This window comes from Manis pentadactyla, chromosome 2 (genome assembly GCF_030020395.1).
Source record: "Manis pentadactyla isolate mManPen7 chromosome 2, mManPen7.hap1, whole genome shotgun sequence".
In the NCBI taxonomy this organism is placed as follows: Eukaryota; Metazoa; Chordata; class Mammalia; order Pholidota; family Manidae; genus Manis; species Manis pentadactyla.
Genome location: NC_080020.1, coordinates 64,898,093 through 64,915,512, shown reverse-complemented (window position 1 = coordinate 64,915,512; position 17,420 = coordinate 64,898,093). Strand labels below are relative to the sequence as shown.

At 37.5% G+C, this 17,420-nt stretch overlaps 1 protein-coding gene across 3 annotated transcripts in view; it reads left to right on the top strand.

Moving 5' to 3' along the window:
• LNPEP (leucyl and cystinyl aminopeptidase) overlaps positions 1-16,962 on the top strand; it is a 79,332-nt gene extending 62,370 nt beyond the window's left edge. For 2 of the 3 annotated variants that reach the window (XM_036925759.2, XM_057493114.1), the window contains 6 exons: positions 521-677; positions 6,300-6,484; positions 7,991-8,152; positions 9,965-10,105; positions 10,753-10,834; positions 11,472-13,617. In XM_036925759.2, the coding sequence (XP_036781654.2) occupies positions 521-677; positions 6,300-6,484; positions 7,991-8,152; positions 9,965-10,105; positions 10,753-10,834; positions 11,472-11,603 (859 nt within the window). In that variant the 3' untranslated portion in view covers positions 11,604-13,617. Of the gene's footprint in view, positions 1-520; positions 678-6,299; positions 6,485-7,990; positions 8,153-9,964; positions 10,106-10,752; positions 10,835-11,471; positions 13,618-15,274 lie in introns of those variants that run through there. The other variant, XR_008994113.1, reaches the window with a different exon arrangement.
• Positions 16,963-17,420: the final 458 nt, after the last annotated feature.

The window sequence follows — 17,420 nt, the reverse complement described above, 5'->3', positions numbered from 1 at the left end:
ACCTTTATCATCCAGCAACCATCATTGTTAAGATTTCTGTAAAATGGTTAATTCACCATAAATTCACAGTATACCTTGCCTTAAGTTTGACAAATTCCCATATAAATTACAAATGAAAGTTTTTCTTTTCTGATTCAAATCCTTTTGCATGACCTGGTAAAAATAAGTAATACATAAAGAAATAAGGTTTTTTAAAAAATAAGTAAATAAAATTAGTACTCTTCATCTTTTCTTACTAAGACATTGTAATACTTTTCTTGTATCAGTAGAAATTCATAGTTGACTCCCAGAATAAAAACTGATCTATTGTTTATCTTTCTCCTGAAATGTGTCTTTAACCTTGGGTCACACACATGAACTTAATCAAAGATAATAATATTTAGTCTAACTTTACAAAATGCCTCTCTAAGCTTAAATTTTAGGTCTTCAAGACTCACCACTAGCCATAAACTTTCTCTCTCAGCATGCAGTTCATCTGCCTGTCTCAGCATATTTACTTTCCTGTTCTTTTACCCTTTAGCCTAGGCAAGGTTCCTCTCCAGAGAGCCTTTAATCTGATTGATTATCTCAGAAATGAGACCTGTACAGCACCCATCACTGAAGCCCTGTATCAAACAGACCTCATCTATGACCTCCTCGAAAAACTGGGATACATGGATCTAGCCTCGAGGCTAGTGGTAAGTCTGCTTTTTTTTGCCGATTTCTCTTGGTTGCTTGCCTTTAATATTGTTATTTATAGTTCCATTCAGTTCTAATAGGCTGAAAGAGCAACCAGTTATATTCCATTTTCTTCACTTTCCTAGTTGTGAAACCCTTACTTTGAATTAAAATGTCACCACTTACTGTGAAGTGCTGATAAAGGTTTAACATGACATGGTCTTGAAACAAAACTTCTGATAAACAGAAACAAGAAAACAAAAAAAGAGTCATAAACACAGAGAACAGACTGGTGGTTATTACCAAGGCAAGATAGCCAGGGGGTCAGGCAAAATAGGTGAAGAGGATAAAGAGGTACAAAAATAAATCAACGAGTAATATTGTATATTTGAAATTTGCTAAGAAAGATCTTTAAAAAATTCTCATCACAAGGAAAAAAAAGTGTACCTCGGTGTGTTAATAGATGTTAAACTTATTCTTGTAATTATTTCCCAATATATACAGATATCAAATCATTATGTTGAAACCTATAACTGATACGTTTCAAACACATCGTTGTTCTCTTGAAAATGAAGTTGTCAGCTTACTATTTGAGATTTATTTTATATCCATAATGTTAGTAATAATATTTTTGTTCAGTTTTTATGTGCATTTCCAACAAGTATGCAGATATCTTACTGGTCTCTTTAGGGCAAACTTAGAATCCGGAACAGACTTTCTACTGTTAGTATATTAAAGAAGTGAGCCATTTATGAACCAGCTCAGCTACTGTAGATGGACATTTGTGTTCTTTGCAGTTTGGAGCATTGCTATGCATATTCTTATACATGTCTTTGGTGAATATCTGTATGCATTCTGGTATCCACTTCTAGTATGTGTCCAGAAGTAGAATTGCTGAGTCATAATATATGCATAGTTAATACTGTACTACCAAATCATTTTTCAAAGTTATACTACCAGTTTACATTCCTTCAGCAGTTTATGAGAATTTGATTTCTATATGTCAGCTTCTTGATATTTGGCTCTATATCCTTGCCAATGCTTAATATAAATAATAAATCTTTTCCCTTTTAGCCATTTGGATGTGTTTATAGTGGTATTACAATTTTGGCTTTAATTTGCATTTCCCTAGTAACTAGTGAAGATGAATTCTTTTTCATATATTTATTGACCATTGAATGTTTTCTTTTGTGAAGTTTCCAAACTTTCAGTTGTTTTGCTGTTGGATGATCTGCCTTTTTCTAATTGATTTGTAAGAATTCTTTATATATTCTAGCTAAGAGTCCTTTGTTGATCATGTATATTAGCAAATATCTTCCCCCAGTCTGGCTTGCTTTTTCATTCTCTTAATGATCTTTCTTTGCTTAGCATAAATTCTTAATTTTAATGTTGGAAATGTGCCTACCCCAAGATACTGTTCTCTTCTGAAAACTTAGTGTTTTGCCCTTTACATTTAGATATATGATCCATCTGTAATTGATTTTTGTATATGGTGTGAGGTAGATGGAAAGATTTTTTTTTTAGTATGGATATCCAGTTGATCCAGCACTGTTTCCTTCATTGCATGCATAGATTTTTCATTACAGAGTCTCTATAATTAGTTTAGGGGCTATTAGTGCCATATCAAATCAATACCATTTGAGGTAGTAAACTAATATCTTAGAGCTGTCATAATAAATCATTACAAACTTGGTATCTTAAAACAACAGAAATTTATTCTCTCTGTTACAGAAGCTAAAAGACCAAAATCAAGGTGTTGGCAGGGCAGGGTTTGTTCCTTCTGAGGGAGAATCTGTTCATGCATCGCTCCTAGCTTCAGGTGATTGCCGTCAATCCTCAGCATTCCTTATGTAGATGCATCAGTACCATCTCTGCTTCTGCCTTCACATTGCATTTCCCTGTGTTTCTGTGCTCAGAGTCCCCTGGTCTTATAAAAGTACTGGTCACTGGACTTGTGCCCACCATAATCCAGTGTGACCGCATCTTAACTTGATGACATCTGCAAACCCTGTTCCCTAAATAGGTCTCATTCTCAGGTTCCAGGCAGACATGAATTTGGGGGGAATGCCATTCAACCCAGTCTAGGTAGCAATAAATAGCTTTAACACATATCACTCACTTTTTTCCCTATTAGAGGAAAATGTTGGTACTGAATTTACCCTGACAGGAGGCAGGTATCTGCCTACTCCGAAGCTGCCCAACTAGTTAAATCCCATGATGGCAGATGCCGTTCTTCCCCCTGCCTCTCTCCATAACTTTGAGGGCCCAGTGTCAGGAAGCACTTGATACTTCCCTCAAACTATCCCTGGAGTTAGATTTTTAAAATACTTTTCCTATGATGACACTCAGGTAACTCTACATCTTCATCCCAAATGATGATTTCTGGTTTACTGGGTAGGTAGGTATGTGTTTATTAAGAACATCCTTCAGGGTAGGGGCCCGGGGACTGATGGTTAGAGGGCAAGAGCAGGAGGCTTAGTACGTATTGGTAGGACCACAGACCCTTTTACTGCTGTAGATCATCATATGATTGTTAGTTAAAAGGTAGTAGGTTAGCTTTAGTTCATCCAGAGGGAGAAACCATCTCTGTTATTCTAATCTTAAGGCATTCTGGTAGGATCAAAACTCTCAAACTATGAAATCTGACACACTGTAGTGGGAGTGGAATGCCAGGCAGTTCTGAGTTCTTGGATGCAGTTTCAAATAGTATTTGTGATTAAGACTGGTGTCTAATTAATTATTTATGTCATTGTTGCCAGAGCATTGTGTACATTTATTGGTCATTAGTTTGTTCTGTAGGCTGCACATGCCTCCATAACACATGCCTGTGCATCACATTTTGTGATGTATGCTGTGCTGGTGTGGTGGGTGGGGTCCAAGGCACATTTGAATTGCGTTCAGTTCACAGATTGAACACACTTGATGTTAATATCTGATCCCAGCTATATTCCTGCTTCATCACTTTTAAGTCTGTCATTCTTTTACATATGAGGGATTGGTGGAATAAACCTTTTGCAATAAAAGCTGACACGTCACTTTTAAGAAACTCAGTTAACCCAAGAAAGAGCTCCCTGAGTGTATCAGTGTAAAATTAAAGCAGTAAATCAAAATGTAGTATGTAACATAAATGCCAGCATCTTGCCTGTCTCTTCTTCCCCCATCCATTCCCCAAATAGTCAGTGTTCGTAACTTGTATAACCCGTCAGTTTATTCCCTCTCTCCCCTTGCCATTTTCACTCTAGGAAATCAGAGGAATCGGATTCTATTTAATGACTTTAAATTGCAAAAATTTAATTTTGAACTGCAGAAGAACATTTAATTTTATTTCTAAAAGGGAAAGATAACTTGAAGCACTTGCTGTATGGTTTATTAATATTAAAAATGAAACCTGGACTACTTAAAAAATGATACTGTATAACAGCTGAAATTTTCTAAAAACAATTACTGTTTAAATAAAATATTTTATTCTATTATGTTATCACTTGAAATATATTTAAATATATATTAAGAATTTGCTTGCAGCCTAAAATAAGCTGTTTTGGGAATTCCTCTTGACCCTTTGGGACAGGGACCAGCTGGTAAAGCTGCACCCTGTAATTCCAGTGGAGTAGCTGCTCAGGAATCAGCGTGAGCATCTTCAGGTGTCATGTTTCCCCTGCTTGCAGTACTTGTAAAGTGCCATTTCTTCCCACTGGCTTTTTTATGTTTTAGTTAACTCTCAAAGAGCATTTTTCTCTACTGAGTTTTTTTTTTTCAAGCATGTAACTTTTTTTTCTCTCATTCTTCCTTTGTTTCTACTTGGCAGGTATGAGTAGCTTTAAAATTCATTTTATTCCTGAGTCCTTTGGGGTGGTTTGCTGTGGTGCTGCCACTGAGGAGGCAGGCTGGGGGAAGCGGCAGGCCCCAGTGCAGTCGGGTGTATCCAGCAGGATCTGCTGCACCGCTTTTATGTTCCCTGCATTATCAGTCAGCATGGCAGTGTTTTTCCACCTCATGTCCTCCCAATGACTCGCAGGCTTTGTGACTCACACATTCCACAAAGTGTCTGGTCTCTATTTCATTGCTTTCGAAGCAAACCAACAAAAGCAAGTTATCATAAACATTGAGCCCTTCTCCTCACCCTGATTCTTTCTCCTGTTCTCATAGTCAGCTCCATAGCAGACTTCGTCAGAGAAGAGCCGCTGAGCAAAAGGCCTCAGCAGTTGAAAACTCTACATCTAGGATTCATATTAGGTTTTGACAGTGGTAGTCTGGAAGAATATGATGCTCTGTGAAGAACTTGAGTGAATTTTCTTGGGTTGAGAGTTTTGTATGTGGGCACCTGTGGTACTTGACTACCTGAGGTGAGGCGTGCTGACGGTGGTGATGTTAAAGAAGGACCAGGGGGGAGAAATTCCCCGGGCTGAGAACCCTGAGGGCGGGTCATGCCTATAATTTTTTTCATTTCGTTCTCCTTATTTATAGCCATGAAGATTTTCTAAAAAATACCTATTGGCATTTTTATGTTAGAGTTTTTTGTTCCTTTTAGTGGCATTCATAAGTTCATGTTCCATATGATGAGTTTTTTTAAATGCCATGTGTCCTCACTCCTCCTCATGCACTATAGCTTCCAATACTGAAGTATTTCCATATACTGTGAACAGCTTCTATGCTTTTGTTGTGGGGATAGATGAAACAGAAGAGCCTTGTTGTTTTCTTAATACCAAAAGTATACATTTAAGATTGACATCTCATTCAAAAGTGACTATAACAATGGATTGAATAATAGATGATATTACTACATAAATTAATTTTCCTAAGTGTGATAAGGAATTAAGGTCATGGAGGAGAACGTCCATATTTCTATGAGTTGTGTGCTAAAGTATTTATAAATGAAATATTGTATCTGTAGCCTACTTTCGTATGCTTCAGCTAAAACCAGAAAAACAAGTGTGTGTATATGTGTGTTATATGCACATAGAAACAAAACAAATATAAGAGTGTTAAAAAAAATCTAGTACGTGGGTGTTTACTATTCTTGTAGCTTTTCTGTAGGTTTGAAAATTTTTTAAATAAAAAGTTGTGGGCAGGGAGTAAAAATAATTATAATCAACCATTCTTCCCAGCCAGTCTCATTTTCTTAATAATTTGATTAGATAAACTTGTTATAGCATTAAGCTAGTTGCTATTTTAAACCTCCCTCAAATATATCCAAAAACATTTAAACATCTGCCTGTCAGTAAAGAAGTGTATTTTTCTCTCATTGTTTTATGGATATTTATGGATTGTAAAGTCATGAGGTCAGGAAGTTCCAACTTCCTTCCAACAGTGTTATAGGTGATACTTTTTGGCAGGAAAATAACTTCTAGCTGAGTACACACAGAAGAAAGGTCCCTACTGCACAGAAGTCATTAATTCTTTCTGTTATGTCATTAAAAGTCCCCCCTGGTGATGACAGCCTTATGTATATATAGCCTGTTATTGAATGGTTTCATCCCAGCTGTATGTGGGCTTTCACATGTCAGTTGATATTTAATGAGCAGTGTCTATGCCCCTTTTTTCCTCCTTACATAAATGTTGACAAAAAGATATCTTGTGGTCCTGACTTTTTTCTGTCTGTCCTAATTATTATTATTCCATTATAATCCATTTTGTCTCTTTAGACCAGGGTATTTAAATTGCTTCAAAGCCAAATCCAGCAGCAGACCTGGACTGATGAGGGCACACCATCTGTTAGAGAGCTCCGGTCAGCCTTGCTGGAATTCGCTTGCGCCCACAGCCTAGAGAACTGCACCACTGCCGCCATGAAGCTGTTCAGCAACTGGGTGGCGTCCAACGGAACTCAAAGGTGACCTGTGCCTCTACTCAGATAGACTCTCTTCCTCTTCTTCGTTCACAGCATCTACTGACACCAATACCTTCTCATCCTGGGTCAGAAATGTCATAAAGCTGAGTGGTAACATAGGTGAACTCCAAGTACCTGTGTTCTTAAACTAGGCTGCCTTTTGAAAATTGTGGTAAAATACGTATAACATAAAATTTACCATCTTAATAATTTTTAAGTGTGCAGTTCAGCAGTATAAGTATATTCACATCATTGGGCAACCATCTCCAAAATGTCTTTATCTTGCAAAATTAAAACTCTTTACCCAAACAACTCTCCATTTTCCCCTCCACTCAGTTCCTGTCAACCACCATTCTACTTTCTGTTTTGTGAGTTTACTGCTCTAAGTACCTCATGTAAGTGAAATTGTACAGTAATTGTCTTTTTGTGGCTGGCTTATCTCACTTAAGATGATGTCCTCAAGGTTTATCCATGTTGTATCATATGTCAGAATGTCCTTCCTTTTTATTATATATATAATGAGTAATACTCCGTTGTATGTATATACCACATTTTGTTTATCCATTCATCCACTGATAGACATTTGGGTTGTTTCCACCTTTTGTCTCTTAGGAAAATGCCACTATGAGCACAGGTGTACAAATATCTCCTCCAGACCCTGCTTTCAATTCTTTCTGATATATCCCTGGAAATGGTAAATTGCTAGATAGTGTGGTAATTCTAGTTAAATCTTTTGAGGAACTGCCATACTGCTTTCCATAGTGGCTGCACCATTTTACATTCTAGTCAACAGTACAGAGAGCTTTAATCTCTCCACATCCTTACCAACACTTGTACTTTCTGTTTTTTGCTAGCAGCCATCCTAACGGGCATGTGTAGTATCAAACAAGTGTCTTGTAATTTAGGAGTAAAACCTGAGGTGGAGTTTGCCGCTAGCAGAAGTGTTTTTGATGATGATTGGTTCTCTCCAGGCTTCTTACTGGCCTTTATAGAAAAAGAGTCAAGCATCAGATGGAGAGTTGGGGTGGGGGATTTGGATAGGCTATTGAGGTCCTTTCCAGCTCTGAGATCTTAATAAAGACAGAAAACTGTGCTGCTGCTCCCCTCACCCTCCCGCTGACACTTGCTGCTGTATTTCTACCACGGAACTGACTCCACTGTACTGTAATGTATGTACTTACTGTGCCATACTTTGTGATAGCCTGTGAGTTTCCAGAGGGCAGAGATGTCTCATTCCTCTTTCCTTCCCCAGCATCCAGCCAGTTACCTGCCTGGTTCTTGTGGGGGCTCAGTGAATAATTATTATATTAAATTAAATTAAAATTTATAGTCACATTACTAGGAAAGTAGCAGCCAGTGAAATGACCATTTTCTCAACTATTAATTATATAGTAAAGACTTCTAATTATTACGTGCTGTGACCCCAGACACACCACCACTAGTAATTTCTTGCCTTTGTATTCAGGATTTTTAGCTTGTTCTTCTCATATTTGACCATCTCTCTTCCAGCCTACCTACTGATGTCATGACTACTGTGTTCAAAGTTGGGGCTAAAACTGAGAGAGGCTGGTCATTCCTCTTAAGCAAGTACGTCTCTATAGGCTCTGAAGCAGAGAAGAATAAAATACTTGAAGCTCTTGCCAGCTCAGAAGATGTACGGAAACTTTACTGGTATGAAACCACCCAAGAAATATGATATCTAGAAGCCAAAAGTGTAAAAGCATTGTGCTCCGAGGGTGGAGAACTCTTTTTCTCTGGGATCTCCCTTCTCCTGCCCTGACTCACAGGCCAGACCTGACTTGGACAGTGTGGTAAGGAGGCTATATATGTGGGGGCTTCATCTCAGGGTTGGACCTGTACAGAGAGGCAGCACGTACTTTGCCCAGAAGAGATTCAGAGCTGCCAAGAATCACACCCCCTCCTAGTTTCTGCTTAAAAACTTCTTCATCCCCTGGCATGTTATCTTTAATTGCACAGTTAGTACTTCATTCTTTTTGGTCAAGGCATTTTCCCACCCAGTATGGGATGCCTTTTGAAAATGCAGACACTTCAGGAAAAGGTAACATGTAAAAGCTGACAGGTTACACCTTCATGTGAATTTGTCAGAACTTTACATTTTAATACTCAGCTGATGAAGAGCCGGAAATGGGAGTTTCACATGGAGGAAAGACGAGCAATAAATAGGGCCTCCTGACAGGAAGAACAGTCAGAGCAGGGGAGAGAAGCTCTAAGCAGCCAAGAGAAATATGAAGGAATCTTGAAAGTCAACACTAGAAAGAACAGAGGGAGGCATGTGGGTCTCCTTGCTGCTTTTGTATAATTTTGCTCAGATAAATCCTAAGTATCCCAGAGATGTTCTCAGCACCTCCTGGACCGCTTTCCAAATGATACACTGTTAGTAGTCATTTTCTTTAAAGTAGTAGCCAGCCTCTGACTCAAAGAAAAGCTTTTGTTTTTAAATTGGTAATAATTATGCTTTGAACTAGTAATACACCAAGTTTCCATTGTAAAGTGTTTAAACAATGCCTTAGAAAATGGAATAAAATGTGAAAGCATCTCTCATATGATCCTTCACTTCCAATCTTATTCTCTCTTCTCTGGTAACAGTGCCAGTCCTAGTCTGTGATTTACATACATAAATACAGGTTTGCACCATACCCAGTGTATTGTGACATCCTTTTTAGTGAATGACCAGTCTTTGAGATTTGCCATGTCAGTTCATAAAGCCTATCTCATTTGTTTTTATGGCTGCAGAATATACCGTAGTGTGGCTCTATCAGTTTAGTTAAAACATCACATCTTGATGGGCTTTCAGATTTGTCCTACTATTAAAAATACTGCTCCATTCTTTTTTAGGTATGTGTTTTTTCACTATAAGCAGATATTATAGATAGTAGAAGAGAACTGCTTACAGTTGAATGCCTGGCTGTAGTATGGGTTAGCAGTGTAACTGGGACAATTACATAGCCTGCATTTCTTAAGCTATAAAATGAGGTTAGGTAATAATTACCTATTTTAAGCATTGTTGTTTGAAGAACTTGGAGTTTACCTGGTTCATATGAAGTAAAAATAAATGTTAACTATTAATATTGGAAGTATATTCTGAAATGTTTCTTCATTTTTCACATCATTCAAGTAACTCAGTTTTTTGAGTAATAATATAATTTTTATCAGAAAAAAAATACTATCTTAGAATTACAATATTATCTACAAGAAATTATTTCCTAAATGTCCTTACTATATCAAGAACTACTTATTATTATGTGACAGTACATTTAAGTTCTTATTATCTCATTGGTGAGTTCTTCCTTCATTTAAAAAAGTGACAAGTTTTCAATCTATTCGTCAATCTTAAACTGATCCAAAATTTGTATCCCTTGAATTGCTGTAGAGCTTTAATTATGAGATTGGTTCTAACTGAAGTTCAGTGATTACTTCATTATGAATAATTATTCTGGAAGCTAAATCTGCTTTGCTGTTTAGGTTAATGAAGACTAGCCTCAGTGGAGATACCATCCGAACACAAAAGCTTTCCTTTATCATTAGAACAGTGGGACGACATTTTCCTGGTTACTTGCTGGCGTGGGACTTTGTCAAAGAAAACTGGAACAAGCTTGTACAGAAGTAAGTTTCTCAGAGAATTATTAGTTTTTAATATTCTCAGGCTCCTCATTTGAAACAAGGGTCTCAGAGTTGTATTGGTTCACAGGAGTTACGATTTGCTTGAGAGATAAAAATGCTTCAGTGACAGTTTAACTGAAACACCTAGAATTTTCATCTTTGTAAGCATAATTCTGTAACATGAGTCATTTAGTAGTGGTGTTCCATTTGAGTCTTAATCAAGCCCAACCATGCTTGACATCAGGTCACTTAGCTTTGAATAACCATGGACTATTTCAGAATAGCTATTTAGTTACAAGTGTTGAAAAATATCTCTTCATTGCCAAGGGATCAGTTAAGAACTCACACAGTTAGATAGCACATGTAGGTTTTTTTCTTTTAAAGCAAAAATGACATTTCTGGGTATATGATGTAGTTTTTAAGTAGATTAAATGGATTAATAATTTATTGGGCTATCTCAAACTCTTGCCTTTTTCTGCCCACTTTTCCCTCCCTCTGGCAGTAAGTGTGTGTGGGACTCCTGATCTATGGGGCTACAGCTCGGTATGCATAACATACAGTAAAGCATTTCCTTTGCACTCAGGAACTTTGCTTACCAACAGTTGCCTCATTTTTTTGTTCTTATTGCTCTTGTATTTGTGTTTCTTCAGGTTCCATCTGGGGTCCTATACCATACAAAGTATTGTTGCTGGATCAACACACCTGTTTTCAACAAAGGCACATTTGTCTGAGGTCCGTTGGGTAAAATGCTAGGAGGGAGATCGTGTAACCCTTTCCTCTCAGGCTGCTCAGTTTAAGTCAGATGGTGCCCTTTCACGTCAATTCCCATCTCTGTTCTCTTGCCTGCCTTCATCAGTGCAAATGATTCTGCATTGAGATTACTTCTGAAGCGTGATATACATAAAACAATGAGGAAAAATTCTGATTCCATTCTCAACAATATTCCCTTATCTCCCTGATATACATAATTTTTTGAATTAAGACCATCATATACTGGTCTCTTTTTAAGTGGTAATAAAATTGTTTTTAAGAGATCTACTCCAAGGTAAAATTGGGTTTCACACCTAACTTTAGACTCTATCTCATTTACTGTTACTTAGCCGTATTTTTTTCTTTTCTCTTTAATTTAAGAAATTCATCTTTGTGGGAGTTAGGGGAATTCAGTTTTTAAATTACTTAAAAGATTTCACCATGCTTGATCAGGAACTCAGTGTAAACATCTCAAATATTAAAGTACTTCTTGGGTCTACTTCTTTTAAGACATTAACATAGCTATCACTGAGTTAAAGCTTATTTGAAAAGGATATTTAGAATTACCTGAAATTTACTTTTCTTTTCTTCTTTCAAAATACCTGTGTGCAATTTACAGGTCCAGGCATTTTTTGAAAATCAGTCAGAGGCAACCTTTCGGCTTCACTGTGTCCAGGAGGCTTTGGAAATCATTCAGTCGAATATCCAGTGGATGGAGAAGAACCTCAAAACTCTGACATGGTGGCTGTAGCATGCACAACTGCACCTTGTTTTGTCATCCATCCAGAGAGCTTGTTAACTTGGGTTCTGCTGCTTTTGCAAAAGTCAAGGTGACACCAGGTTGCTGCTGAGTTGTTTGCACTCTTAGGAGTTCTAGTTAGCTCAGGGCCCATCTGTATTTTTCATCTGTCTTTTCAGAAAGTTTTTGGCAGTATGTAGTTATTTATTACAAAATTATATTCACCTATATGCCAACTGTCTACACAAACAATGAGTAATTTTTCTACTTTGAAGATACACAAATGTGGGAAAAATCTGTTTTGGAATTCTGTTCTATTTCTCACTACCCAGAAGGTACTGACAAAGTGGAAAAAGGAAAAAGCTGCCGTGGGTGCCTCCATCGCTGCAGGCTCTGGTTTATCAGCCATTTGTTGCTTTTGTTGACAAATGTTATTTGAATGTGGAACAGACTTAGCTTCAAAAAGTATGGTAATAAAGTCAGTGAATCACGCAGCTAGACCGCTGACCTCAGGTGTGCACCTCCACTTTGGTTTGGGGTTTTGATTAATCCTTTGTTTTCTGGAAAAAGTTTAAAAGAGATCTGTAACTACTATATCTTTTTCTGCATAATAGCCAGGTGCTACAAAATCAAAAAATTTTTGTTTTATTGATAAGCCAAATAAATCCAAATTCTTCAAATCTATACACCTTTATCACTCCCTGCCATAAACACACCTTATGTTATAAATAAGTATTTCTACATTTATGGCAAGCATTTTGTTAATACTGGTGTCTTTTATCATGACTCTATCACTAAGAATATGATTTGTTTAAGTTGCCTTTGGCATACATAATAAATCATAGACACTTTCTGAATCATATCTGTAGGTATTTTCACTTTATATGATAGAGTAGCATATTTTTAAATAGGGCCTTTAAGAAACTGAACATTTTTGAAGTTCACCATAGTACCTTAAAGGAATAAAGAGAATGTAGGATAGGAGTAACTTGATTCAGTTTTAATATGGTGGGCTTTGGATTTTTTTCTGTTACTAAAACAGTACTTTTCTTTAGTTGAAAAATCATAGTTTTATTTTATCATGGCCAAACTAACATTAAAAGGAATGGCAAAGGAAAGGAAGAAAGAAAAATGAGGAAGCTATCCAAAACTGTATGGCATTTTTACTCCTTCTAAAGGATGAATACTGTACTTGAATTTTCTGAGCTATGCAGACTTATACCTAGATTGCTGTGTTTCTTTGATTCTTAGAAGAAAAGCTTTCTTCCTAAAAATTCTTGAGTACTTTATATTTTGCTTGAAAATATCTTCTTTGTACATAAAAAGGGTAGTTTACCCATTTGAAAGCACTTAAAACACTCCACAGAATGAGACAGTGGGAAAGGTCATCTTTTTTATTCAGCAGGTGTAAAGTAAGGATACATGGATTGTGTATAAAATTTTATTTTTATTTTATGAAAATATTTTTATATAACAAAATTTAAAAGGTTGGCAAGCTAGAAGATAGCCTTCTTTAATCCTAGTGTTTTTCCCCAATTCAGTATTTTCTAAACAACATTTATCTTTCTGTTTTAGAGTAGCAAATATCCTGAGAATCACAGAACCATCTACAGATGTCTTATCGAAACTGGGATGATTGGTCTTTATTCCTCTTGTGCTTCAGTCAATGAATGATTATTTAGTCGATATTGAAAGTTATTATGTTTTTATATTTTTAGAGTGGGGAAAAATACTAAACTTTTGAGGGTGTTTTTTGTTGCTGTTTTTTACTGTTATATTACTAAATTCCACTTTGATACAGAGTTTAAATTTTGCTACTTCTCGAAAACAGTTAAGATTCTTCAGTTTTTCCTGCCTGTCTTTATTAGCTCTGAATATGGCAAATCTTGTTTTGAATCACATCATTTTTTCCCTGTGTGTGTGTGTGTGTGTGTGTGTGTGTGTGTGTGTGTGTGTGTGTGTAGTGGGCAGGGGGTATTGTTATAAGTAAAATTTTATCAAAAAATTGGCCAAAAAAAGAGGAAATTCATTAACTGTTGCTATCTTTCTACTCAGAAGCTGCTCATTCCCCTGATACCTGATCCATACTCTCTGTAGTTTTAGTAAAGTCTCACCTCAAGTTTTCCCACAGAATTCCCTTATTTTTTAATGTCATGCTAATCCATCTATATGGGACTTCAAAAACTAACTCTAAATTAGTAATATAAGGTTAAGTAACAGAACCTGTAGTATCATAAGTGTAATTTTAGCTTTTGAAGGTTTTCCCCCCCAAACTTCCTTGTCTCTGTATTTCTGAGAACTCAGATAGATGGAAGCCCAGCAGTCAGTTTGCCCTTTGCTCGAGGAGCTGGGTCCACGGTGCAAGGAAGTGCTTGTCTGACAAGTAGGGCACTCAGTGCAGAGATCATCTCGTGAATGTAGTAGAGAAGGCACTTCCGTCATCCTAGGTGACAGGAAAGACAGAATTGGAAATCTGGAGTTGTAGAGCAAAAAGTTGTGCTTTGGAGATCTGAAAGACTATGAATGTAGAAATCTAAGGAGTCCAGTTTGTTTTGTTAATATCAAGTGTTTGGATCTGTTAAACTGCAAGTGGTGTCAGCTTCCACCATGATCTCGTGCCCCTCCCTCCACCTTGCTGTTTTAAGTCTCTAAGTGAAATTGTGTTGTTTGCCATTGTCTCAGTGTTCATGGACTTTATTACCATCACAGGTTCTACTTGACTCTAATATTTTTTGCCATTCATGTTTTCATTTTATTGTACTTTAACCACTGTAGGGACAAAAGAGCTATCAGAAGAGTGCCGGGTATGTAGAGGATGTTGAGCTGCATCAGTCTTACTGGGGACAGAACAGAATCCTTTCTGATTACTGGAAAGTAAGAAATGAAAGCTAAGTGCTGAGATGGTTGGATTACTGGTGCCTATTAGTTGAACTTTGAAATAGAGTCTCCTCAAACTAAAGCTCCTGGGACGGTAATTTGCACTCAGATTGCTGCTCACATGCACTTCATGCATTTCATGGGGCTACAGGGAAGGAGTATGCTTCTCAGGAGATGTCTCATTGCCAAGGGCAGCTGGGTTTGCAGAAGGAGTCCTGAGCTGCCTAGGTATGGCGTGGCTTTTCTCTTCTTGGCCTTTGTTACTTTTTTTTTAATTAGACTTAACTCTGTTTTTAAAGAGCTTCCCTCTCTTACCAAAAAACACCCCAATTTGTACTCTAAAAAACTAATGTCTATGTTGTTGCTGCTTTTTGGGTTCTTTTGTTTTGTGCTTCATTCTGTGCGTTGGCAAGTAAGTACCAAATGAAAGGAGCTCAATCTCCTTCTCCCTTTCCCTTACTGCCTGCACGGGCAGTCGTTGACAGAACAGTTGATTGATTGTGAATGGCTTTTTGGGAGTGTATACTCTTCAGATGTACATATGTGTTTTGATATGTTTTTATATTCTTTCATTCTGTAAATTTTGTCCTGATGAAAAGTGAAATCCTGTCCTATGAAAGTCTCTTCTGCCCTTCCCATATTGCCTGTGTGGGCAACAGCTACAGAGTGATTTGAGTTCCTTTTTTTGGAAGGAGATAGTGATACTGGGAGGAGATCAGAGTATGTTCTTTTTAAAATATATACCAATGTTTTTGCTGCTGTTTTGTGGTGTTGTCTCATTTTGCATTGATTTCATTCCCCCATAGCTGTGTAGATACCCAGTGAGCCATGGAGGCCCGGAAGCGTGACGGTGTCGCCCGCCCCCACCCTTGCTACCTGCATGGACAGTGACTCACAGGAGTCGTAGTTGCTGTGGTTCTGATCTGGTCTTGGGTGCAGCTGGGTTGTGTATCGTCTTTCAAGTATATGTACCAATTATGCTACTTTTTTGTATTTCATTTTATATGTGCTCCTTTGCATGGATGCATATGTACTTAATGACATTGAGGTTCAGAGTATGACAGATTGCCTCTTTATGTAATAGCTAATAGAGTAATTCTGTTTTGTGGGATGGGAGAGAGTGGGGTATGTGCTTAATGTATATAAATAAATTTGCTACTCTTTAGTATTGCTAATTGGTCCTGCATCCTTCTCATAGGACAGGAAAGTACCTAATGAAGCGTGGAGGTCCAGATGTATGACAGTCTCCTCTTGCCCCCTTCCCACATTGCCTGTGTGGGCAGCAGCTAGAGTAGTTGTTGGAGTGCCGCCTGAGGGAGAGAGATGGACTTACTGTATATACTTGTTTTTTACTACCAATTTGTATTATCTCATTAGGTGCCCAGACTGGAAGGTACCTGATGAACTGTGGAGGTCTGGATGTATAACAATCTCCTCTTCTCCCCTTCCCATATTGCCTCGCTGGGCAATGGCTTGTAGAATAGTTGATTCGTTTCAGGGGTTCTTTTGTGGGCATTGGGGTAAATACTTTAAAAATATATATGTATGTTTTTACTTCTTTATTATTTCATTGGGTACCCAGTCCTTCACTTGAACACATAGATTTCTAACGAACCATGGAGTTCTAGATGTTTAGCAATCTCCTCTTCTCTCTTTCTCTTTTATAACTATGTAGGCAATAATTTTTAAAGGTTTTTGAAGTTTTAGGGGGTGGGAAGGGACTAAGGGCAGGATCTATACTTTTTAAAACTGTACATACAGTGTTTGTTACTATAGTGTGTTACTCATTTGGTACCCTGTCCCTTGCTTGGACGTGCAGGTACCTGATGAGACTTGGAGGTCCGGATGTATGAAAATCTCCTCTTTCCCCTTTCCTTATTGCCTCTGTGGGCAATAGTTTTACTTAGAGTAGACTAGATTATTTTTTTAACTCTTATTACTCCCTCCTCTGGGAGGGTGGGGATATGTACTTTTTTAAATGTATATAAATGTTTTTGCTCCTTTTCTCTGTTAAGTTCATTTTGTACCTAGACCTTCCCATGGATTCTTAGGTACATGATGAAAAAATTAAGGTTCATTCTATGAAAAAAATCTCCTCTTGTCCCCTTTCCTGATTGCCTGCCTGGGCAATGATTCTGGCGTGGTTATTTAGAGGCTTTTTGTTGTTTTTTGGCAGGGTAGTGGGGAATTTCTGGGTTTCCGTTTTTTTTAAAGTATGTGAATGTTTGCTGCTTTTTTCTCTCACTCCAAACCCAGTTTTCTGTTTGGACTTGCAGATACCCCGTGTCACGTGGAGGCCCAGACCAGAGGTGGTCAGTGTGCTCTCCTTCCCTCTGCAGTCTGTGTACATGGATGGTAGCACCAGAGTAGTTTAGAGCTTGGTTTTTGTTTTCCGTTCTTTAGGTTTTTAATGAGGAACAGGCTTGTTAGGCAAAATACATACATTTTTTAATGTATATAAGTGTTTTTACCTCTTTTTAATATTCTCTTCAGTGTTTTTACCTCTTTTTAATATTCTCTTCATTTTGAATCTAGTCCTTTGCATGACTATTTAGGTACTTAGTGAAGGTTGAGATTGATTCTATGAAAAATCTCCCCTACTCCCCTTCCCTCATTGCTGGTAGACAATGACAGAAGAATAGGTGTTTGGTTTCTTTTTTCTGAAGGGGTTGTGGGTGTGGAACTCTGGGTGAGTGTGTGTGTGTGTGTGTGTGTGTGTGTGTTGTATATATATATATTTACTGTATATGTTTACTACATTGTATGTTATTTCATTTAGTACTCAATCCTTTGCTGGAACTTGTAGGTATGTAATGAAACTTGGAGGTCCAGATGTATGATAAATCTCCTCTACTCCCCTTCCCTCACTGCCTAACACAGGCAATAGTTTTATAATTTGGGTTTGTTTTTTTAGAGGGAGGGATTGTTTAGGTGGGTAGCGGGTAGGGGAAA